The sequence below is a fragment of the Channa argus genome, chromosome 8 (genome assembly GCF_033026475.1).
Source record: "Channa argus isolate prfri chromosome 8, Channa argus male v1.0, whole genome shotgun sequence".
Lineage (NCBI taxonomy): Eukaryota > Metazoa > Chordata > Actinopteri > Anabantiformes > Channidae > Channa > Channa argus.
The window spans coordinates 25611128-25633082 of NC_090204.1; the positions used below are offsets into that span (position 1 = coordinate 25611128).

The 21955-nt window shown below is 41.8% G+C and overlaps 2 protein-coding genes across 3 annotated transcripts in view; one reads left to right on the forward strand and one right to left on the reverse strand.

The window, feature by feature from the left end:
- Window positions 1-407: 407 nt before the first annotated feature.
- Window positions 408-6845, forward strand: LOC137131431 (interferon regulatory factor 4-like). Of its 2 annotated transcripts, XM_067512673.1 has the most exons (9): window positions 408-560; window positions 717-916; window positions 1474-1660; window positions 1833-1909; window positions 2426-2564; window positions 2653-2754; window positions 3740-4117; window positions 4889-5001; window positions 5921-6845. In XM_067512673.1, exons 2-9 carry the CDS (start codon window positions 719-721, stop codon window positions 6080-6082), a joined length of 1356 nt encoding a protein of 451 aa, XP_067368774.1. In that variant the 5' UTR covers window positions 408-560; window positions 717-718; the 3' UTR covers window positions 6083-6845. The 2 variants fall into 2 exon arrangements, with proteins under 2 accessions (XP_067368774.1, XP_067368775.1); XM_067512674.1 differs by having other exon boundaries at window positions 434-916.
- A 3959-nt stretch (window positions 6846-10804) lies between these two features.
- Window positions 10805-21955, reverse strand: part of exoc2 (exocyst complex component 2) — a 46741-nt gene continuing 35590 nt past the window's right edge. The window contains exons 16-28 of the mRNA XM_067512672.1: window positions 21764-21885; window positions 20622-20683; window positions 20299-20379; window positions 19634-19693; window positions 19039-19100; window positions 18887-18956; window positions 17464-17580; window positions 15481-15622; window positions 13748-13803; window positions 13531-13653; window positions 13268-13329; window positions 12885-12944; window positions 10805-12762 (exon numbers count right to left, since the gene is read on the reverse strand). Coding sequence (XP_067368773.1) covers window positions 12669-12762; window positions 12885-12944; window positions 13268-13329; window positions 13531-13653; window positions 13748-13803; window positions 15481-15622; window positions 17464-17580; window positions 18887-18956; window positions 19039-19100; window positions 19634-19693; window positions 20299-20379; window positions 20622-20683; window positions 21764-21885 — 1111 coding nt within the window. The 3' untranslated portion in view covers window positions 10805-12668. The remainder of the gene's footprint in view (window positions 12763-12884; window positions 12945-13267; window positions 13330-13530; window positions 13654-13747; window positions 13804-15480; window positions 15623-17463; window positions 17581-18886; window positions 18957-19038; window positions 19101-19633; window positions 19694-20298; window positions 20380-20621; window positions 20684-21763; window positions 21886-21955) is intronic.

Consider the following 21955-nt stretch of genomic DNA (forward strand, 5'->3'; position numbering starts at 1 on the left):
AGCAGTGACACACTTTAGAATAATCTTATCTGCTGTTACTGACTGTGGCATCGTCACTTTTCTCTGTTTAATCTTCCAAAGGGAAAAACGTGCGCTGCTGTTTTTGCTGCAGGACCACTGTACGGCTACTTTTCGTAAGGCTTTATCATTTCAAAGAATTGTTTTTGTCTCCGTGCCATGATTTTCCACGTGTGCGGGCGTGTGACACTTAGGCTGACGCCGACAGGGTTTCCCCCGGTGTCTTACTGGAGATCGGCCGCTGTGTGCTCGCTGATAAGCTTCGCAGGAGAGAGAGAGAGAGAGAGAGAGAGAGAGAGAGAGAGAGAGAGAGAGAGAGAGAGAGAGAGAGAGTTAGAGAGTCAGAGAGAAAGAGAGAAAGAGAGAGAGAGAGAGAGAGAGAACCGGCCGCAGCAGGTGCGTCCTCTCAGCATCCCCAGCTCTGTCTCCGCCCCCCCGCTGCTCTCTATAGGCTTGAGGAGGATTTAAGCGGGCCCGCCGTGATGATGAGGGCTTTCTGAAGCTGATTGATTCCAAAACTCGACGGGTTTCGAGTTTCACAGGTAAGACCGCTTCGATTCGCTCCCAGGGCGCACAGTCTGCGTGGGAGAGCGGGGGGTTAACCTTCAGTGCGCGTACCCCCACCTGGATAGACTCATAGTTGTCTGTCAGATCATCAAATTGCTTTACAGGAGCTGACGGTGTGTCTTTCTGGGCAGACATGAACCCCGAGGTGGATTACGGAGGATCCGGGAGCAGCGGCAACGGAAAGCTGCGCCAGTGGCTCATCGAGCAGGTGGACTGCGGGAAATATCCCGGACTGGTGTGGGAGAACGACGAGAAAAGCATCTTCAGGATACCGTGGAAACACGCCGGGAAACAGGACTACAACCGGGACGAGGATGCCGCGCTTTTCAAGGTAAGAGCCCGTACCAGCACAGTCCCGACCGCTGAGAAACGTACTGTAAGTTCCTGCACAGCATCAGGTGATGCTGAAACCTCGCAGAGTTAATAAGGCATCGTCCCCCTGTCACTCACTTTCAAAACTTTATTTCACTGAAGCTTTGTGCGTCGCTGCGGCGCGTAAAACCACAGATAACCGTGGTTATGTGTGCAGAAACGTGCATACAACGCTTCAGTGATTCATGGTAAAAAAAAAAAATTAAAAAAATAAGTCCCGGAAATGCGCTCCAAGCCTCTGAATTTGTCTTTAAAACCGCTCTGTCCGACTCTGAACCCCGGATATTCAGAGAAGACAGGTTCAGCAGGTGAGAGGCTGGAGTCCGCAAACATTTGGCAACGTTGTCTGTAAAAACACGTTATGATCAAACTGCGCGGTGACAGATTGAACTGTCTCCATCCGCTTACTGAAGTCCCAACGCGTATAAAAACGTCCTCCTGCCTCCTCTCTAATAAAACGTCGAGTCCTTTCCCCTCTGGCTCACCTGTCCACTTTTACCGGTGACTTGTCTGCAGGCATGGGCGCTGTTCAAAGGCAAGTTTCGGGAGGGGATCGACAAACCGGACCCGCCGACCTGGAAGACGCGCCTCCGCTGCGCCCTCAACAAAAGCAATGACTTCGAGGAGCTCGTGGAGAGAAGCCAGCTGGACATCTCAGACCCCTACAAAGTTTACCGCATCATCCCCGAGGGCGCAAAGAAAAGTCAGTTCCAGCTCAAACTGAAGTTACAGTAAACGTGTGTGACCACAAACAGATGAAAAGTGTGTGTGTGTGCGAGTGTGTGTGGCTAGTAAAGGTCAGACTGTCAGGGCAGGAACTTCAGGTCTGTGCAGAATTCTGTGTGTGTACTTGATCTTTTCTGTCTCGCCTTCAGGACCCCGACAGGAGGACAGTCCTCTGAGTCCGATGAGCTACCAGGTCCACACCTCCTACCCGGCCCTGCAGGCTCAGGTGATTTTCATGCACATGGAAATGAGTGGGTGGTAAAGGGAAAGGGGAGGGAGGGAGAGAGAGAGAGAGAGAGAGAGAGACAGAGAGAGAGACAGAGAGAGAGAGAGAGACAGACAGAGAGAGAGACAGAGAGAGAGAGAGAGCGCAGTGAGGAAGTTCAGCAGAACAGCTTGAGCAGCTGCTTCCCAGCATTCCAAGTCTCACTGATGCTGACTGCATCCTGTTCATTTATCTACAACAATCAAAGCACTTTAGAACATGATGGTGACACCAGTTATTCTGTTGTCACTCTGATGAAATCTCAGGAATTCACACACAGAGACATCTCAAAGTGATCATTTCTTCTATGTGTAAATTCACTGTTTTCTCCACCCTCCCTCTGCTGTTTAATAAGTCTTTATGTACAGCTGTGCTTTGTAAACTGCTCCCCAAGACATTTGCAGTCACGGAGAATTAGATGTTCCTGTGGAAGGGGGCAGATCGGGCGTCTAACACTGCTCCTGTCTCTGTCTGTAGATGCCACAGTACATGGCCACCCCAGAGTGCACCTGGAGGGACTACTGTCCGGAGCAGGCCTCGCTCCCTGAGCTGCCCTTTGCTCAGTGTCCCTGTCCCCCCCGCAGCCTGCCCTGGCAGGGCCCGTCCATGGAGAACGGTAGGGTGCTGACATATTTGCAGTTATGTGCACGTACCTTTGTCTTGTGCTCATGCTGAGCTCTGTGCCCGTTCGCTTGTGTGCACAGGATACCAGCTCCGAGCCTCCATTTACTCGTACGGTCCTGCCGACAGCCAGCCGTCCCCTTTCACGCTGGACGCCAGCATCAGATCAGCAGAGGCACTTTCAGGTACAAAAAACACTTTCATTTTCCACTTTCTTTCTCTGCACACTGCACAGTGAGCAGGGATCACAGATCATGGGACCAGATCCTCTTATTTAGCTGAGAATATTTTTGCACAAAGCCATAGATCAGGCCCAATAAATATAAAGTCCACACGCGTGTTAACCCAGACTCCAGCAGACATGTCATCATTGTGAAGCTGCTCTGAGTTTTTTAAAGCCTGCATGGTTCACTCTCTCCATTTGCATAAACCAGCTGTCGACGTGTATCGATACACCTAAAGATTATATGCTGAACAAGGTCAAACATCCAGTACTTAAAGAGACAGATTTTGTCCTCAGGAGTCGATCTGAATCTGCTCGGTGTTAAAATGTGCAGTTTTGTTACCAATTGGACAACACCTGCAGCTTTAATGAAGGGAGAAGACATGGTGACACTAAATCACCTGTAGGTGTAAGTGTGAATGCTTGTCTGTCTGTGTGTGTCTCTCTGTGTTGTCCCCGAGACTGACTGGAGACCTGTCTGAAAGAGATGGCGCTATGAAATACAATAGCAAGTCTGATTGATGCAGTGCTATAGTGTAGGGTTTAGGCCTTAGCTCAAATGCTTTCTAGCAAAACTCCAACCAGGCTGCTGTTAGAGCAGTGACTGCTGTGTTTAACCATCACCACAGTCTGTGACGGAAACCAAGTCCAGCTCCTGGCAAAGGTGAGTTTAGCATGTTGACAGTAACCAGGTTAGTGGAACTAAAACAAACAGCCCCTGTTTCACACACTAATCATTACATAAAAATTACCTTTTCAGCAAGACTGGATTAAATTGACCAGCATTATGTCCCAACAAATTAAATCTTGTTCATTCTTACAGCTGTGTGGTCAGCGGCAGAAGATGTTGCTCTAAACTTTACATGTTTAAAAATTAATGCATCGAAAGCTGAAAAAAAGCAAGAACATCCTGTCCACTTACCTGTATTCTTGTCTCCTCTGTCCAGACTACCGCCTGCACGTGTCTGTGTTCTACCGGGACACTTTGGTGAGGGAGGTGACCACTTCCACTCCGGAGGGCTGCCACATCACTCCGTGCTCCCCAGAGGAGAAGCACTACCTGCAGCCTGGGAGGCCTGAGGTCATCCCTTTGCCTCTGGAAGGCCTCTCAGTCCAGAGGAGATCGGACGAGTGTCCTCCCAGTCCCCCGTCAGCGCTGGAGAGGGGGGTGTTACTGTGGATGGGCACAGATGGACTCTACGCTCGACGGCAGTGTCAGAGCAGAGTGTACTGGCAGGGAGGACTGTCCCTGTACGGAGACAAGCCCAACAAGCTGGAGAGAGAAGTGACCACTAAGCTCCTCCACACACAGGACTACCTCACAGGTGAGACCATGTTTCATTTGTCCACAAAGCCACAGCTCTGAGTGGCCCTTAGTCCTCAGCAAAGTGCGGGACAGGACGACACTGAAGGATGGGGCTTGCTCAGGTGTAACTGTCCCATCAGGACCACACTCACTTTACTGCATATGTGTCTCAATGATAAGATGTTGTTACTGTTTGGCTCGTGTCTGAGTTATTTATTTGTCAGTTCTTTCAGTAAAACATAAGCAGAGTGAGAACGTGTGCTTTTGAGTGAAAATATCAAATGGTAAAACAAAAAGGTATACAGACTGATCCAGATGGCTTCAAAGGATCCTGACAGGACCCTCAGATCAGGGGAAAGGTCAGGGTTTTTTAAAAGATCAGGTGTTTTAGAAGAGTCACATGTGAGGAACAAAGTGGGGCTGAGCATCTTTGAGCAGTGAGAGTCTGACAAGTACAGCTCATTTACTGGAAGCCAGTCCACATGAATGCCACCTCAGAACCCAATTGCAGGAAAACAAAAGCCCCCGATGCCAATACGCTGTGGTACTTAGTAATAAGGTGTCAGTCACATGACCTGCACACAGACACATCATCCCCACCCACATGCTTAAGCAGCCCCAGCTGTGCATAGTGTCAGCTAATTGTATTTGCATACACAGTGTGACCAGGACTTTCCATTCCCATCCACCCAAATGTCAAAGCATTTCAGGTGAAATTCTTCTGAAATCATTTGAATTTACCAGTTCTGTTGTCATGTTAACGTCTCATTGTCCATTTCCCCACTGCCAGAGCTTCAAAGCTATGGGCTCCACGGCCGGCCACTGCCTCATCTCCAGGTCCTGCTGATTTTTGGAGACGACTACCTGGACCCGCAGAGACAGAGACGGAGCCTTACTGTCCAGGTGACTGTCCACACTGTAACACTACGATCTGATCCCGCAGCGTCTCCTTCAGACGGGATTCAAAATTAAGATTTTAAAGTCTGTAGGAACGTGTCTAATGCCACCCTCCACATCCCCCCACATCAGAGAAGCTGATCTCTCAGCCTCAGCTGACCCCAGAGTTTTCAACCAAAATCCCAGAAACAAAAAAAGCAGCAGGATTTCTCCTTTCAAAGCCTGTCACAGTCCTGATTCAGACCACACAAAAACTGCTGCGGCTGTTGCTATGATTGGTAGGTTTTCATCACTGATCCTACGACCATCAGTCCTTCATTACAGATGAAGCAACTTAATAATCCAAGCCTCAGTGTTTGTTTTGCGTCAAATGGAAGAAGTGTGGGCTTTAAAAAAATCAGCCCAGTTTTTAATCGTGGCAGTTTAAATAAGATTAGTCGCAGCCCTGATGTTGAATTACAGGAACCAATGCACAGCCACAACACTGGCAGTTTCTAGGCACTCTTCTAGCAGCATTCTGATTTTTAATCTCAATCTGATCAGGGAAACACCAAACTGGTCTGAATCTCTGAAATAATCGGAGCTGTGTGGGGAGTTATTCAGAGCTATTTTTCAGGACAATTATTAGTCATGTCATTGGGTACAAGATGGGTTTTCCCGCTTCACATCTTTCCTCTTTAAAAAAAGAGCAGTTTTCAACCGCAGGAACAAACGTGTCAAATGTCTGCAGGACGAACTCGAGTGTCAACTTTTCCTTTAGCTTGAAAACAGCAAACTTCATCCAGCTCTGGAGCTGTGAACAGACACTAGTCTAAGCATAAAGTGTGAGAGCAGAGGGGCTGTTAAAAGCAAAGAGTGAGAACTCACTTTTTAAGCTTTCGAATTTGAGCTTTTCACTGACCTCTCTGACCTTCCTGTGTTGCAGGTGGAGCCACTGTTCGCTCGGCAGCTCCTCTACTACGCCCAGCAGACAGGCGGCCACTACTACCGCGGCTACGAGCACCCGGGAGTTGCGGAGCACATAAATGCCTCCGAGGATTACCAGAGGGCCATCACACACCATCACAGCAGCAGCCTGCAGGAGTGACCTGTCCGGGTTCATGTGACTGTTGCTCTCACACACGAGAGCAGAACGCTCTGCAACCAAAGGATTCTCACACACACAATGGACATTTAGTGAGCATGATGCTTGTGTGTGTGGCTGAAACAAATTTATAGTATTATTTTCTTAATACTTCCTCTGCGAGCAAACTGACAGCTTAGGTGATTGTACTGAAGAGAACTGTATAAGTAGTTTGTGTGCTCCATATAGTTTGACATGTTGGCTTGAGTGCGATGGAGAGATTGATCCTACTGTCAAGTCTGTGTGGCCTGCAGCTGGTTGGCTTAGTTTAACCCAAGACCCTGCCCCAACATAACGCATGAGATTTGTAGAGTTTCTGAAGGAGGATTTTTCAGCTTCTGAGCTTCGCTGATCGGCTGCTGGTTCCAGCTTCATATCCACTGTGCAACCTGGGACTTCGGGCCTCTCATCCAAAGCAAATACACGTATCTCCTAATATTCCAAACTAGAAGGAAGTTTTTCTTGTAAATAATTTAGATTTTTTTGTTGCTAGGAGACACTATAAGCATCATTAAATAAATTATGAATAATGCCTTGTGCCCGGCTGCGAGGGAAACTCTCAGGGAAGTGATTTTAGATAAGCTTTTCCAACTTACTTTTGTACCTAATATTTCACAGATGTATTTTTATAGAGGTAAGTGTGCATAAGATCTGAGAAAATGTTTTTAGCTTTTTATTTCTTTAACATGTTCCAAAAAAAGCAAACCAATAAATAAATATAAATAGTTGTAAACGTGTGTGACATCCTCTGTTCATAACTGTGAGAGCTCTCTGGGTAACGTCAGCACTGTGTGCACGTATGGACAGGAAGTGTGGTTCAGATGCAGGATGAAGCTGGTTAATCAAAGACGACGCTATCACAAACAAAGTGGTGACATCACGAGAGGTGGAGAGAGAGGAAGAGGTTGGCCACGCTTTCCGTGCTGTGCTAGAGAGAAACCCTTCCTGGATTTTACTCATAGATTAGAGTCTTGTTTCCACTTTCATGGAAAACAAGCATGAAGAAAAGCCACAAATACATTCTGTCACTGCCATGAAATAATTTACAAGAAGAGAAAGGAAGGTGTCATCTCCCCAAGGAGGTTGTTTTTAAAATCAACTTACTCTGAAAACCAGTCTGCTGCCTTTCCACAGTGCATCAGAACAACTAACCATTGAGTTAAATGTTCCTTCAAATCCATCAATATCAAATTTGTAACAGTTACCACAGAAAAGCAGTAAATCATTGCATGAAAAAGCCCTGACCATTAAAGATGTCCAGCACACTGTTGCATTTGTCTTTGCTAAATAGCAAAAAAAAAGCATTAGATCACCTTTAGTGCTTAAAGACACAGTATGCACTCAGCACAAGACTTTGAATGGATCTGCTCCAGCCCTTCAGCTAGCCATCGGTATGAAATTACAAGCTCCGCAAATTACTAATCTTGTAGGACTAACTTCAAATCTCTGTAGGGTACACTGGTATATGTGAGAACAGTAATGTGCACATTGTATCCAAAGACAACACATGGACTGAAGCAGGAGTAAAGGAGGTCATCTACATCAACTGGACCAACCATCATTTAGGCAGTTTAGCTGTTGACACTTTAATACATGTGGTGTTTGGGTGGAACGATCGTCCCCTTGTGACCTTAACACTCCTTAAGGTGTTGGCAACTTCACCAGACCACAGATGGCAAAAACACAGAAGTCACAGTCAGAACTGAAGAAGCCATTCAGGTCCTGTTGCCACTGAACAGCTTCTTTGGGACATCACTTCATCAGTAACATTTGTGGTCTTTTGTATATTAGAATCACGATAACACAAAGTAAGAAAATGTGCATTTTTTCCAAACAGAAGCTCACAAAACACTGTGTTTTCTTTAGCAGATAGACACCTGAATGCACTCGTTTCCTCAGCCAGCGGAGAAATCACACACCAGAGCTTCAATTTCTGAAGCAAAAGTCAGGAATAATGGTACTTTTATCCAATCACAATCATAACAACATGTTACCTTTAACATATCAGAAACCTGGCCTATGAAACCACACCGGAAATAATGCACCAATGTCATATACAAGTTCACACACTGTTGCCTGATTGGAAAAAAAGCACTTTAGCACCTAGTTTACGTGCAAATGTTCACTAAATGGTTTCTAACACACCGTACTGTAGGTGTGAGCAGCTAAGACATTACTTCTGCTCTTGTCAAGAGCTGTACCTGCTCCTATGGGCAAACACTGTCAGTGGAGCATGAACACATAAAACCCAGTTTAAAAAATTACCTGGAGGAAAAGTTAGAACTGCTGGTACTGTGAAGTAATTCACTGTGAAACTATCAAACTACATTGTAATGTGTTTTAAAACCAAGACAAATGAAATGCCACATATTTCCATTTTGAGATGTGACTCCCTTTCTTACTAATCGTGTTTCTGTTTTTCTATAAATCCAGCTGCACAACATCTGCCTGAAAAACAATGACGTTTACTCTCCACCCAAAGTGAGCACAGTCGAATTTTCTCTGATGTATCAAACTTCTCCATCCTTTTATTTACCCACTCAGGTTGAATAAAAATCACATCAAAGCCTTTGCGTCTTTTAGGCTCTTGCAGGTCTCGTCATCATCTCCTGAACGGAACAGAGTAACGATGAATTAAAAACAACAACAAAAAAACTCCCCCTTCTCACCTCTCTTACTGTAAACACAGAGCTGGTGGAGAACGGATGAGGCTTTGAACATATTTTGTGAATGAATCCGTGGGAGGGCAGAGAGCTAAGTTTAGAACACAGACAATCAAAACAACTACTGCCAACCCTGCATGGCCTTCCCCTACATGCAGATGGGAAACTGAGGCATAAAAAAAGTCTGAGGTGCATGAATGAGACACCAGAAAGTTGTAGCTCAAAGATAACTGACAAACAGGTGTAGCTTGGATGTTGAAAAGCTTAAATGGGTCATCCATCTCCTGCTAAAAAAACAACAGCATGTTCACAGTGTCCTCAGATAACCCTTCTTGTAATGACTAGTAAAACTTTCTCATTTGAGGTGTGGGAGTGTCACCATCTTTTCTCTGCCTGAGTGACTAGTCCCACCACAATCACACCGCTCGCTCTGTGAGGCGTTCCACCCACGGCAGTAATCACACTTTCTGTTGCCGCTGCCTTCCTTCTGGATTCAGCTGCAGCCTTTTCTGTTGGCTGCCCGAATAACGGCCTGCACCAACCCCACCCTGCACACGCCCTGAGCTCCATCTCCTCCCTGAGACCAGACGCTAACATGCCAGACAGCGTGACTGAACTGGTGAGCAGGAGCTCCAGAGATGAATGTATAAACCCGCTGCTTTGAACCACGGTGCAAGCAAACTGCAAATATGAGTTAACACAAACTGGTTCATGAGTGTGACACACATCCAGAAAAGACTAAAGGATACTCATAAGCGAGATCTCTGCAGAAATTTCAACATCAGTACTTTTTAACCAAGTGAGCGACTCTGTGCAGCTTCCATATTATGTTTAAAAAGATACCATGCATACAAGTATACCCTGCACTGACCACTCTGAGACCTTGTCTATACTGGTGTATTGTGCAGGTTTAGTTTTATTTTTGCAAGTTTGCAAGTTATTTTGCAACTCTCATCAATATATAAGCAATTTAAATTGTTATACAGCTGCAAGAACAACTCATTTCCTGGTTTTCTGCAAAAATTGGCAAAGTCACAAACATCAGCAAACTCATTATCTTTGAGCTGATAAAACAGAGTTATGATCTTTCATGTCTTTATTGAACACACCCATTAGACAAAGTAATGGTGGAAAACTACTTAACATTTTAACAAATGGATGAACCTTTGGCAGCAGTAACCTCAACCAAGAACTTCCTGTATTTGTGTATTAGGCCTGCACAACAATTAGGAGGACTTTTGGACCATTCTTCCTGGAAGCTCAGCCATAATCTTAGGACCTTCGGTGTGAACGGCTCTTAAGGTCATTCCACAGCATCTCTATTGTGTTAAGGTCTGGGCTCTGACTAGCCCACTCCAAAAGGTGGATTTTGTGTCTCTGAAGTCATTCTGTAGTAGATTTACTCCAGTGTTTAGGGTCACTGTGCTGCCGCATCAGTGGATTTATGTCATGGTAGCTCTAAACCACGCCTCTGTTCTGGTTTGTCCAACAGACATTACAGATTGCGATTGTGTTCTATCAGCTAAAGGTGTGTTTGCCATTTGTGACTGATGAAGATCAACATTAATTAAATTAAATTAGTCAAAGAAAGCTCATGCTGTGTTCAAGAAAAAAAAAAAGAAAGACAATCCAGGTTATGCTAACGGTTTGTTAATAAGTGTTGTAAATGGTAAATGGTCTACACTTATATAGCGCTTTTCTACCTATTGGCACTCAAGGCGCTTTACACTGCTTCTTATTTACCCATTCACACTCACAATCACACACAGATTCATACACCGATGGGGGAGCTGCTATGCAGCCAACACTCACCGGGAGCAACTAGGTTGGGGTTCAGTGTCTTGCTCAAGGACACTTCGACATGTGAACAGAGGAGCTGGGGATTGAACCAACAACTGTGAGATTGACCTGACAACCACTCTACGTTCCTGCGCCACAGTCGCTTCTTTTTGCTGTTGGGATAACGTTCCTCTCAATGACAGGATCATCAGATTCCTTCTATAGTCAACTCCTGATGCCTATACAACTTTTGAATCAATGTTTTTATTTAAATGAAGGCAGTTTAAATGTGTGTATTCAGACCTTTGTTGTTTTGTTTTTGATTTATAGTGTTTAAGGGGATGATTTTGGACACAGTCCAAAAACATTTGCCTATGCAGATTAATGAAGTTCTCTCTGTCCATACAACTATTGTTAGACATTTACATTTAACATACGCTTTTATCCAAACCAAGTTACAGGAGAGGTATAAGGCAGCAAAAATCTAAGTCAAGGAGAAAAAATCAAAGCAAAGTCGTACAGAAAAGTGTTCAAAATTCATGAGGTGCAAGTGCAAGAAAGAGCAAAAAGGATTTTTTTTTTTATAGAATTGAATTTGTTTAAATTAGGTAGCACAATTTCCCATAAGCAACACAGTGAAAAAATATGAATTTTGCTAGCAGTCTTAAATAAAAGAGCTGTGTTTTTGTACTCAGTTGATTACTCTGAAGTACACTGAGTGAATACAAAATGAAAACAGACTGTCTTAGCATAATTTCATCCATATACACTAAGTATTGCATTACAATCGCAACTGTCAGGGCGTGGGGATGTTTTGATGCAGAAAAAGTTTGTTAGGACTTCCCATGCTACAATGGTAACAGCCTGATCTGACAACACCCTTTACCGGTGGAAGAGATGGTCACAGGGTGAACTATGGGACTCCAATCTACAGATGCTCTATCTTGCAACCTAAAGGATGAAAAGTGGCAGTGGGCAACCTTTGTCCTCTATTGCCACTGTATTGCCTGTTTTCCAACTATCCCTGCCCTACCCTCTGCTGATTAAGACAGTGCCAGATACCAAAGGATAGCTTCAGAGGTCCTGTGGAATTCTGGGGGTCAGAGCTGTTTTGAAGGAATGAGGAAGACCTATGCAATGTTAGGGAGGTGGTTAGACCGTTGGAGTTAATTAGTTTTATTGAATTACAGAAAGGGGAGACTTACAGTGATTATCTGCAACAAGAAAACCCCAATTCTATTTGTTGGTTAGTTGACAGGTCAAGGACTAACTGAGTAGCACTTTAATAACAACATTCTTAAATCAGCCAATTGTTTGTGGTTTCTCTTAAAAAATTGAGGATGGCATCAACTAATCATCATGACTTCATAACTCTGTACATTTAGGCCAATCTGGATTCAGATGCTGAGGATTGTGTCTCTGTGGGGGAAATACACATCCACTAAGGTTTTTATAAATGTAAACAGTAAAAAAAATAGCAAATTGCCATTTTAAGTTACCTCAATTTCTGTCTGTAAGTCTCCGATACGTTAAACTACATTTAGCTAAAATGGACAAGACACTCTAGAAATGTTCACAACAGCAGGAAGTTTAAGTACTTAGAGTTCCATGACATGTGGTCAAAAGCTCAGGAGCAAGCAACTAATTATATCTTGGGTTTAGGACTGTTTGCATTAGAAGATGCCATTGTTTATTCTGGAGATAAAATGACAAAGCATCAACAGTCACTTTAAATCTTTAGCAATTTTCTCCAAGTATCATAGATATTTAAAGTCTGCTGACCCAGCAACACAAAAGTTAGCCACTCGGCACGCTGTCTGTGAGCTACACAAGTGACCGTACATGATTAGCATAACCAACTTAAGTGGGACTGTCCTACACAGTAACAATGAAATCAACTCATTTAGTGTCTACAAGATTAGATGAACAGACATTTTGATTCAAATAGTGAAGCAGAAATTGAAAGTGACACTGAAAATAAAAGATGAGTGTTTACTCATCTTTTTTAAAGTGATAACTGAAAAGATATAGTTAAAGTTCATTAAATGATTCCACATAGATAAGAAACAAAGACAGTGCAGAATAGCAGTAGTCAGGGCAGTTTGAGTTTATCTCTTGATGGGATGGACGGAGGACGGCTGGAAGCAGGTGAGCTGGAGCTGCATTCTGCTCTTAAACTTATTTAGCAGCTCTTCCAGTAACCTAGTGAAAGAAATTAAAAAAACCTCGCATGAATCATGTGAAATTAATCTTTCAATCATGAAACAAACACCCAAAGGTCACAATTCCTTTTTATTAGCAACAGGGACCAGTATGAGACTCACTTCTTATCGGCTCCGCTCTGTAACTGAGGCAGGGCATCCAAAGCTAGTTTGAAGCTGGCACTAGAACAAGACATTTAAGGTTTGTTTAATACATTTATTCACAGTAAAAACCAAAAAATACAGTTCAAAAGTATCTATGTGCACTGACCTAACCACACAAACATGCACGCACACACACATACACACCACACAGTATGCACACAGCAGAACCAGATTACTTTCACTTCCTTTGTGTAACCCACCAACTAACATAAATAGGGATTGTAGAGAGGGATGTGCGACTGCTAAGATTTATGTCTGACATTCACTACCATAAATCACCAGGCACATGTGCGAGTTCCCATTTCTGCCACTATGTGAATGTGTCTTTGTGCTGCACGTACTTGCTTTCACTGTTTAGGTATGTGGCTATGGCGTCTCTCAGAGCACAGAGTTCAAGTCGAGCCTGAGGAGGAGTTACCAAAAAAACGACAACAGAGTGATGAACACATTCAACTGTCAGCAGTTGGTAGCTCGACTGAAATACGGCATTATCACAAACGACAGGAAAATCCCCTTCTAGTGCAGGGGTCGACTTATGAGTCAGGGTCTTATTATGAGTGAGAAAATGGCCTATAGCCGCGTGTGTGTGTGTGCATGCGTGTACCTGCAGGGCTCCGTTTTTGCTGAAGGACGACACACATTGCATAAGGCGGCACATCTCATCTGCAACCGAATCAACAATTTTTGATAAAACCTGAGGTACCAGATCTTTAGAGATTGTGAACACCTGAGACACAAAAAATGAAGGGATAAAAACTGTGTTAACATGGATTAAAATAAAAATACAAAAGGTGTATAGCAGGTGTGTAGGTTGGTCGTACCTCAGCGTGAACAGTGATGATGTTGACCAGCGCTTCCTTTAGGTAGTTCCTTACACCTGAAGGAGAAAAGTGCACCACATACTTAAGATCATAACTCCAGGTACACTTGGTGACGTTAGAGTGTGCACGTCACAGATTTTGAAGATGACAGTAGCCCCACAATCAGAATCAGAAAACTTTATTAAACCCTGAGGGAAAATTGCTTTCATCCCAGATACTCCATGCAAGATTAGGAACTTGTGCATAAGAACTTGACATATAAACATAAAAATAAAATCTAAAGATAACAATTTAATCAGAGTATCAGATCTGAGATGATGGAGATATAAAGATTGATAGATCCTGGATTTTTCGAAACAAGTGACTGCTTGTCTTGGAAATCACATTGTAATTTGAATGCTAGATAAATGGAGGTCACCAGATACGCTTGGCTCTGACCTTTTAACATTCCTAAAGTAAAAGTATTGAAATAATAATAAAAAATAAATAAATTGTACTGAAACCCTGGAATTGTAGTGGCACCTCGCAGGATACGCAGCTCTGAATGTCGAAATCACTGCAAAAAATACCAGTTCACCAACAAAAGCACCCAACATTTAATTATCCACGATTGTAGAGAACCAGCACACTGAAATTAAATAAGTCAGCAGACTAGTCTTTGTACTGTAGGTCTTAACCGGAGCTGAGCTGCCTACATTAGTGTTGTCATGTTTTATTTAACGAGCTACACTTAGAATAAACACCATAACTGATCAAAGCAGGTAGGTAACGTTTCTGTGAAATGTCCATAGTGTTGATGATTAACAACTGATCAGAACCAGCATCATTTGTGTTGAAATGTGACTAAGTGAGAAAAATCATTACTCATTCTGCTTAATGATCATTGTTCATTTGACTCTATAAAGGGTCTTAGAGCAACAGAAACCAATGTAAAGGAATACTCCAGACACACAGCTCGGTGCAGCCAGAAGGATCAGTAGAGACCATAGTTAATGTTCTTCTTGGAAGTATAAATACAACATTTAGTAAACTCTAACAGTAAAACAACATGAAGAAGCAACAACACACTGAAACTGAATTTTTAATGCCTTGCAGCACCCACACGCTAACACGAGTCGCATACAGAAAGTGCAACAAGTGAAAGTATCATATCCTAGAACTGTGGTTTACTGTCCAAAATGTTCCTCTTTCACATACAGCCCAACGCACAAACTCTCACCGACAGGAACAAACCAGAGAAAGGCCCAACTTTCGATCAATGCTGCCTTTTAAAACTAAGTAATAATCTGCTGGCCTTCTGAAAATTAACTTAGATCTCACACATGTTGCTTCACATCCTGTGCTAAGGTAAACCACATATATGCACTTAAGTTTCACCTGGGATTGTAGTGCATCTGGTGAGCAAAAAGTCCAACTGAACTCATCTACACACACATTGCTGCAACCCCCCACAGCTAAACCAAAATGTCACGAGATCTTAAACGGGGGACAAATAGAATGATCTCATTAGTCTTTACAGTAATCCAACAAAGACTTGTACTTTACACATGACACATAGGAACCACAACAACCCAGATCACACAGGTCTGTCAGAGGCATTTCATGACAATGCTGGGGTCAGTTAGTGGTTAATGTGGGTGGACCCACCCCTAGTTGTCCAACCCTGACATCCCAGGTTTTATCATTGTGACATATAAGGAAAATGTACTGAATGTGCCTCTGCTCTTTGATACCTGTGGGTGTTTGGCAGTCTCTCCAGTCAAAGTATCCAGCATAGATACCAGGTTCAAGAGAGCCTGCAATCGGGTCAGCTCTTCTCTCGATATAGGCTTCAAACAGTTTCCTGTCCAGATCCCGCACAGTATCCACACTGACCTGGCGTTTCAAGGACAGATCATGTAACCACAGAACATTGGATTAGTACATAAAAAGTTTGGTACATAATACTGTTTCATTGGCATCTGTGACCCTAAGCAGGACACATACATCAACAGACACAAAAGTTTTGTACGCCAATTTAAGAATATACTGTGAATTTAATGGTTCTTGAAAGGTTGCAAATGCTTCAGAAATGTCTCTATTTCTGCATCAAAGAAAACTCAATCTAACGAATATGAAACAAATTGTTAGTTATTAAAGTTATTTGCTTAAGGAAAGTATACAATCATTATTATTTGTGTGCAGCAAAAGTATGTGAACATCTATAGCAGTTTTCTCACATGAACTCTGGTTAATGTCCAGAGTTGCTCTTTCATGCATGCAGGACACATCAGGAGACTTTCAGTATCAGATGCATTCACACTTATTGCTGTGGGCGATTCCCCCTCTGTGCACAAACTTTCAGGCCCACCGTATATACAGTTTTATATCTCTTGAATGTCTCATGATATCTACAGTGATAAGCCATAACCTTATGACCACTGACAGTTGAAAAGAATAACATCATCTTGTTACAACGGCATGTGGTGGTAGGTGGGATGTATTAGAGGGCAGGTGAGCAGTTTGTGTTGGAAGCAGGAAACATGGGCAAGCGTATGTGGATGTGAAGCAACTTCGACTTTTGGATGCGGAAGGAAGTGAAGGTCTTGTCCATGTATTCTGATCCAGCAGAATAGCTATAGTAGCAAAAAGTACCAAAAAAAGGTAATGTTGGTTTTGCTAGAATGGTATCAAAACACACAGTGCATTGCACTTTGATGTAAATGGAGCTGCAGTCTGGTCCGACCCATGTTGGCCTGTGAGTATCACAACTGGACCATGGAGCAACAAAAGAAGGCAGCCAAGTCTGCTGAATCCCGTTCTCTTTTTACATCCCTAAACAGTACTGAACATGCACATCCCTTCATGGAAACAAAGGGGCACAATTTCACAGGGTGATGTTTCCAAATTGCTTTTTGTCATCACCTAAAGATCCTCAATTTACAATGATATAAATTAGATGGTGCATCTCAAAATCAACTGCTCAACCTTTATAAAACAACTAATATGGTATCATGACACATGACTCCACTCAACATTAGTATTTATTATATAAAATTTTTGTCTAGGATATTACGTACTTATGCCATCAAAAAAAGCTGAAAGAAACTTTTATTCAGAATATAACATGTAACTGCTTTAGTGTTCACGACATTTACAGTAGTTTGTACATTTTACAGTGGTAATGTTTGAGGGCATTACTACACCAGTTAGACACTTGTGTGGTTAATGTATAAGAGGGGAATTCTTATTTCTTATAGTCATGTTCATCGCTATGTTAATATCTGAAGATATAAATCTAGACAAATTTTCTACCCACTCTGCTTTCTAAATATTAAAGAAACAACACAAGCAGACTAAATCAATCTTTCAAAGAAAAACAATCACCTGTTTTTACTGGAAAACTAACCGAATACTTCTCTGCTTTGTGATTCAGCCATTAGTCATTGTGTGCAGCTCAGTGAGTGTGTCAGTGTGTATGTGTGAAGAAGAGACAAGACTTCAATGTGCAACTGATCTTTCAAAAAAATAACCTTTACTATTATTATTTTATGAAGAAAACAGTCATTTCTCTGCTCAGAAGAATATAAGGGACATTCAGCATCTCTGCTCAGCTTTGTTAATGACAAGACACTTCTCATCAACCGTGTGAGACAGAGCTGAGTACTGCCTTTTTTATCTGAAGTCCTTACAATTCACAGCTGTAGTAACCAAATGGTAAGAAATGTGGTACTTACTCGTGTGATCTTTTCTGTCCCTGTAAAGCCATGTTTCTCAAAGTGATTGGCCAGGTTCAGGAAGGTGTGTCTCTCCAGGTATTGGCAGTTACTGAGAATGATCAGCAGACGCTGCTCCTACATACACAAAAATTTTTTTTGACACTTAGGATGTCTCTAAAAAACATGGCACATTCACTGCTGTCTACTGTAAAAAAACACCCCAAATGTCTTACCTCAAAGTAAGGACCAGGGAGATTTAGTCTTCACTTTGAAGACATGAAAAGACAACAAAAATGTGCTCACTTTACAGAAATGTCCTTGCTTTTAAAAATGAGCCGCTGTAGCTTTCCAAATCTTTCTCTACTGTCTCAAACACTCCCCACTTACCAAATATGTTCTCACTTTCCTAAAATGTTTTGTCAAAGTGCCCTTCCACTTCCATCCTTATCAAAATGTTTTTGGTTTTCAGTAAGAGATATTTTCCCAAAAATATCCTATTTTTTCTAAAACATTTATATTTTTAATACTTAAAATGTTTCCACTTTTCTAAATATTTCTCTGTTCAAAATATTTGTTGGTTACTTTTAATAAAATTACCCCACTTTGTAAAGTTCATGCCCAGTTTCATAAAATGTTCTCCTTTTCTTAAACGACCTTGAGGACAGAGGACACCGAGGACACCGTTTGTGTAAAATCTCCTAATTTGCCTAAAAAGTCTTAATTAAAGAATCCTAACTTTTTAAACTTCCAGGGACTAAAACTAACAAACAAACAAACAAAAGACAAAAACATAAACACACAATAATACATACCGGTTAATAAGCATGAGCACACAAATAGGGACTGGAGCAATGAAAGATTGGTTAGCCTACAGTTTGACAAAATTTGATTTTGTCATTTGCATCAATTTGTTTTTTTACATGCTTATTAACCAAGACTACAGACCTACAAACAAGATAAGAGGCTTCACTGGGCAGATGTTCTCTAAAATCAGTCAGGTGGTTTGTATATACTGATAAACACAACTTTATAACAAGAGTGACACCATTCTTAACTTTGGTCAGCTTCACTTCGGCGTATCGGGCTGCCTAAACCCTGCTTCTCATATTTGGGGCTGGGGAAACCCCTTCTGCACCTTGCTCTATTTCCCTTTACCAGAAGCACACTACAACGAGCTCTTCTTCCTCCTCATCCTCCTCCTCCCCTGCACTTAACCCCCTTCACTAGTACCTCAAACAAGTTACAGGAAATGAGGACATATCTGCTTCTTGTCCACAACCAGGAAACAGCCTGATAACATTTCGTGGTTTAAATGAGTGAGACACATGTTTGTCTTGTTGTGTAGAGGAGAGCCCACGCTTTGGTGATGCTAGCAGGCACCAGATGTATGATTTCAGGTGTATTAACCCCAAACAAAAAAAAAAAAAAAAATCATGCTTACAGATGTTGGACTGAAGCCCTCTTGAACACTGACAAAACGATCTGGAGAGGTCAAGTCGACTGCCATGTTGCTGCACACAGGAGATTTTATCATGTCTTTTAAACAAACTTTTATCAAGAATGTAAATCCAAAAAAGTCATAGAAAAACATACTGAGATGTGTCAACGACCCCATCAGTCGTCGTGCTCAGTTTCTCCAAGCATTTGATGAAAACCTGAGTTGAATCCATGGACATCATTGCAAGGCAAATCAAACAAACAAACAAAAAAAAAAAACGATTAGTTAATTGTCGCATTCATTTGTTATCCACATTATACATCCACTTAGTTGACTCTGAGTTTAGATATTAGGCACGAGTCAAACAGGTGACTGCAAGGGACAATACTGTATAGAAGATGTCTCAACAATGAAGAGTTTTTTACAGTGTTTCTCAGGTTGCTACACAATGCAATAACAAAGGTCCTGCAAGTCCACTACATGTCACAGTGTGGGGGATGACGTACATAAAACTACATACATAAAAAGACTGACTGAAAAACTAAGATGCTAACTCATAAAAACTTGGGCCCTTTCATACCTTGAAAATGTAGGACACTAATGAACAAACTTTGGCCATACAGCTGGCTTCTCACAAGTCTATGCACTAGTCCTACATACTGTTTCGGACATTGTAATCTGACATTATTTTTTAAAACATCCCTGGTGGCATACAATTTGTCATTTTGGCGGAAGGCTCAGTGACCTTACCCTCATGATGTTCACACTCAGCTCTGCAGCCTGATCCTGAACCTGCTCTATCTGCAACACCTAAAGAAAATGACACAAGATAATGCATCAGTTTTGCCTAAATAATACATGCAGACTTTTTGTACAACAATCTGTTTTACACTGTTTGTATCAGAGCTGACTACACTGAGTTGAACTGAGTGAAAAATAAATTAACTAATAATTATAGGGCTACAAGATTACATTTAAAAGTTCTTATCATAACTGTTATCTAATCATTACAATTAATCATGATGACTCTCCTTCTGTGGAAATCCAAATGAGTTTACTGACCACATAAAGTGTAAATTGTTCATCTCTTTACAGTGTCAGTATTCGTAACTGCAGCTGCAACTCAGAGAACCTGATGATCTGATGTGATTTCATGTGGCTTGTTTTTGATTAATGCATTAAGAAAATCTATCCTCTGCAATTGTCACAGCTTAAATGTGTGTAATTACAGTGCAGTAACCTCTGACCTATGACATTTTATCAATACCTGTAATTGGCTAGTGTGCCTATGACAGCTAACCTTTTAATATGGAGCACTTGATGCAGAGATGCCCCTGAAAACACTAAACACAAATTATATCAAATCATTTTGCAATTATGGTTTGCACCACAACTACTGCAGGGGATTCTCTTACATTCATTTCTCCAGGTTTGATTTCCAGGGGCTCTTTAAGCGACTGTAACATCTGGACCATACACTGTTCGAACTGTGAAGGCTGCAAATACAGACCAACATCAGAAACACAAAATCATTTACACGGACTGCACAATAACAACGTCTTACAATTTTCCCTTTAAAGAAATAGCAACTGTTGACACAACATGGGTTAAAACAATTCATTTTAAACAACACCACAAGAAAAATGCCTACACATCTGCGCTGCCTACTAAAAAGGTAAAACTGATTTTTTTCATTATGAACCATGAAGCACTGCTTGATGCAATAACATATCCTTACCAGGCTGGTGATTCCCTCATTATCTACAACCCAGTCCTCCTTCTCAGCAAGCCTCTTGATATCTAATTGCACAAAAGGCACAACATTTGAATTGAAAGGGCAATTACTTGAAAGCTCTCTGCAGTCTATTGAACTCCAAAACAAAAACAAAAATCATTTCTGTATATGAAGTATGATCAGTTTCATACAAGGTTATTAAAATGAAAATATAAACAGAATAAAGAGTTTCTGAGGGTAAACCACAATGTGATATAAAATCACATTCCTTCTCCCCAGACCACAATTTAAGTGTGAGTGTGGGGGAGAGTTAAGTGAAAAGTAGTCACTCTTCTCAAAATGACCATGTCTAACCACAAATGAAACTGAGCATGTCTGGTTTTGGTCTCATAACACTTTCTCCATTACTACCCTAGAAGTTATATGAGGTTAAGGTGACCATTACGGATACTGACCACCAAGAAAACCTTGTGCCTACAAGTGACATTTTTATCCCCCCTGTGTCGAGGAGACTTGAGACAGTTTAGCTGCTTTTCATATTATTCTTTGTTTGTATTATTAATTTTTACATTCTGAAGAATTGTAATCTTGCCCTTTGTCCGGTCCTCCCAAGAAGGAAGTTTCACATTTAATAAAATACAAATATTTGCTTGTTCCCAGTTCTATGCTACATACAATGTGTATACATGTGTCATTTAAGTATTTATTTTAGTGTACTGTTTTTGCAGTTAGTATGCAAGAAATTGTGTCCCTTTTCCTTTTTAACTAACAGGAAATGATACAATACAAGCTCCAACGGACGCAAATCAAACTGTGATTTCAGAATGACAGTTCCAATTAAACTTGCTATCAACGCAAAAAATATGTTTGCGTTGATAACTACAGTACTCTTTTACAATATATTCCTGTTGCTCTAACGCCTACCTCCACATATCTTTAGTAGTATAAATAATACTAACACACTGATTCTACATATTTAAAATCACTTTTTTTGTTAAGAAAAAGACACTTGTAAAAGCTCTGTATACAAGAAATCAATAAAACTTTGTGTGCCTATGGCTACAACATCTTTAAACTGATATTTTAGAAATTTACAACAGAAACAACACGCGCTAGCATCCATCTTCCAACAATCTTGGCCTCACCTTCAGTGGTGTGCAGCAGAGTCATCATGATGCAGTGAACTCTCAATTCAAGCAGTAGATCCTGGATCGCCTGCAGCAAATCGTTTGGAATCTCCAATGCCGATAGAGCCTCATAACAACCCCTGGGTGAGAGACAGAGGAGGAAAGCACATGAGAGAAAGAAAAGGACAGAGAACAGTCACTAAAATAGCC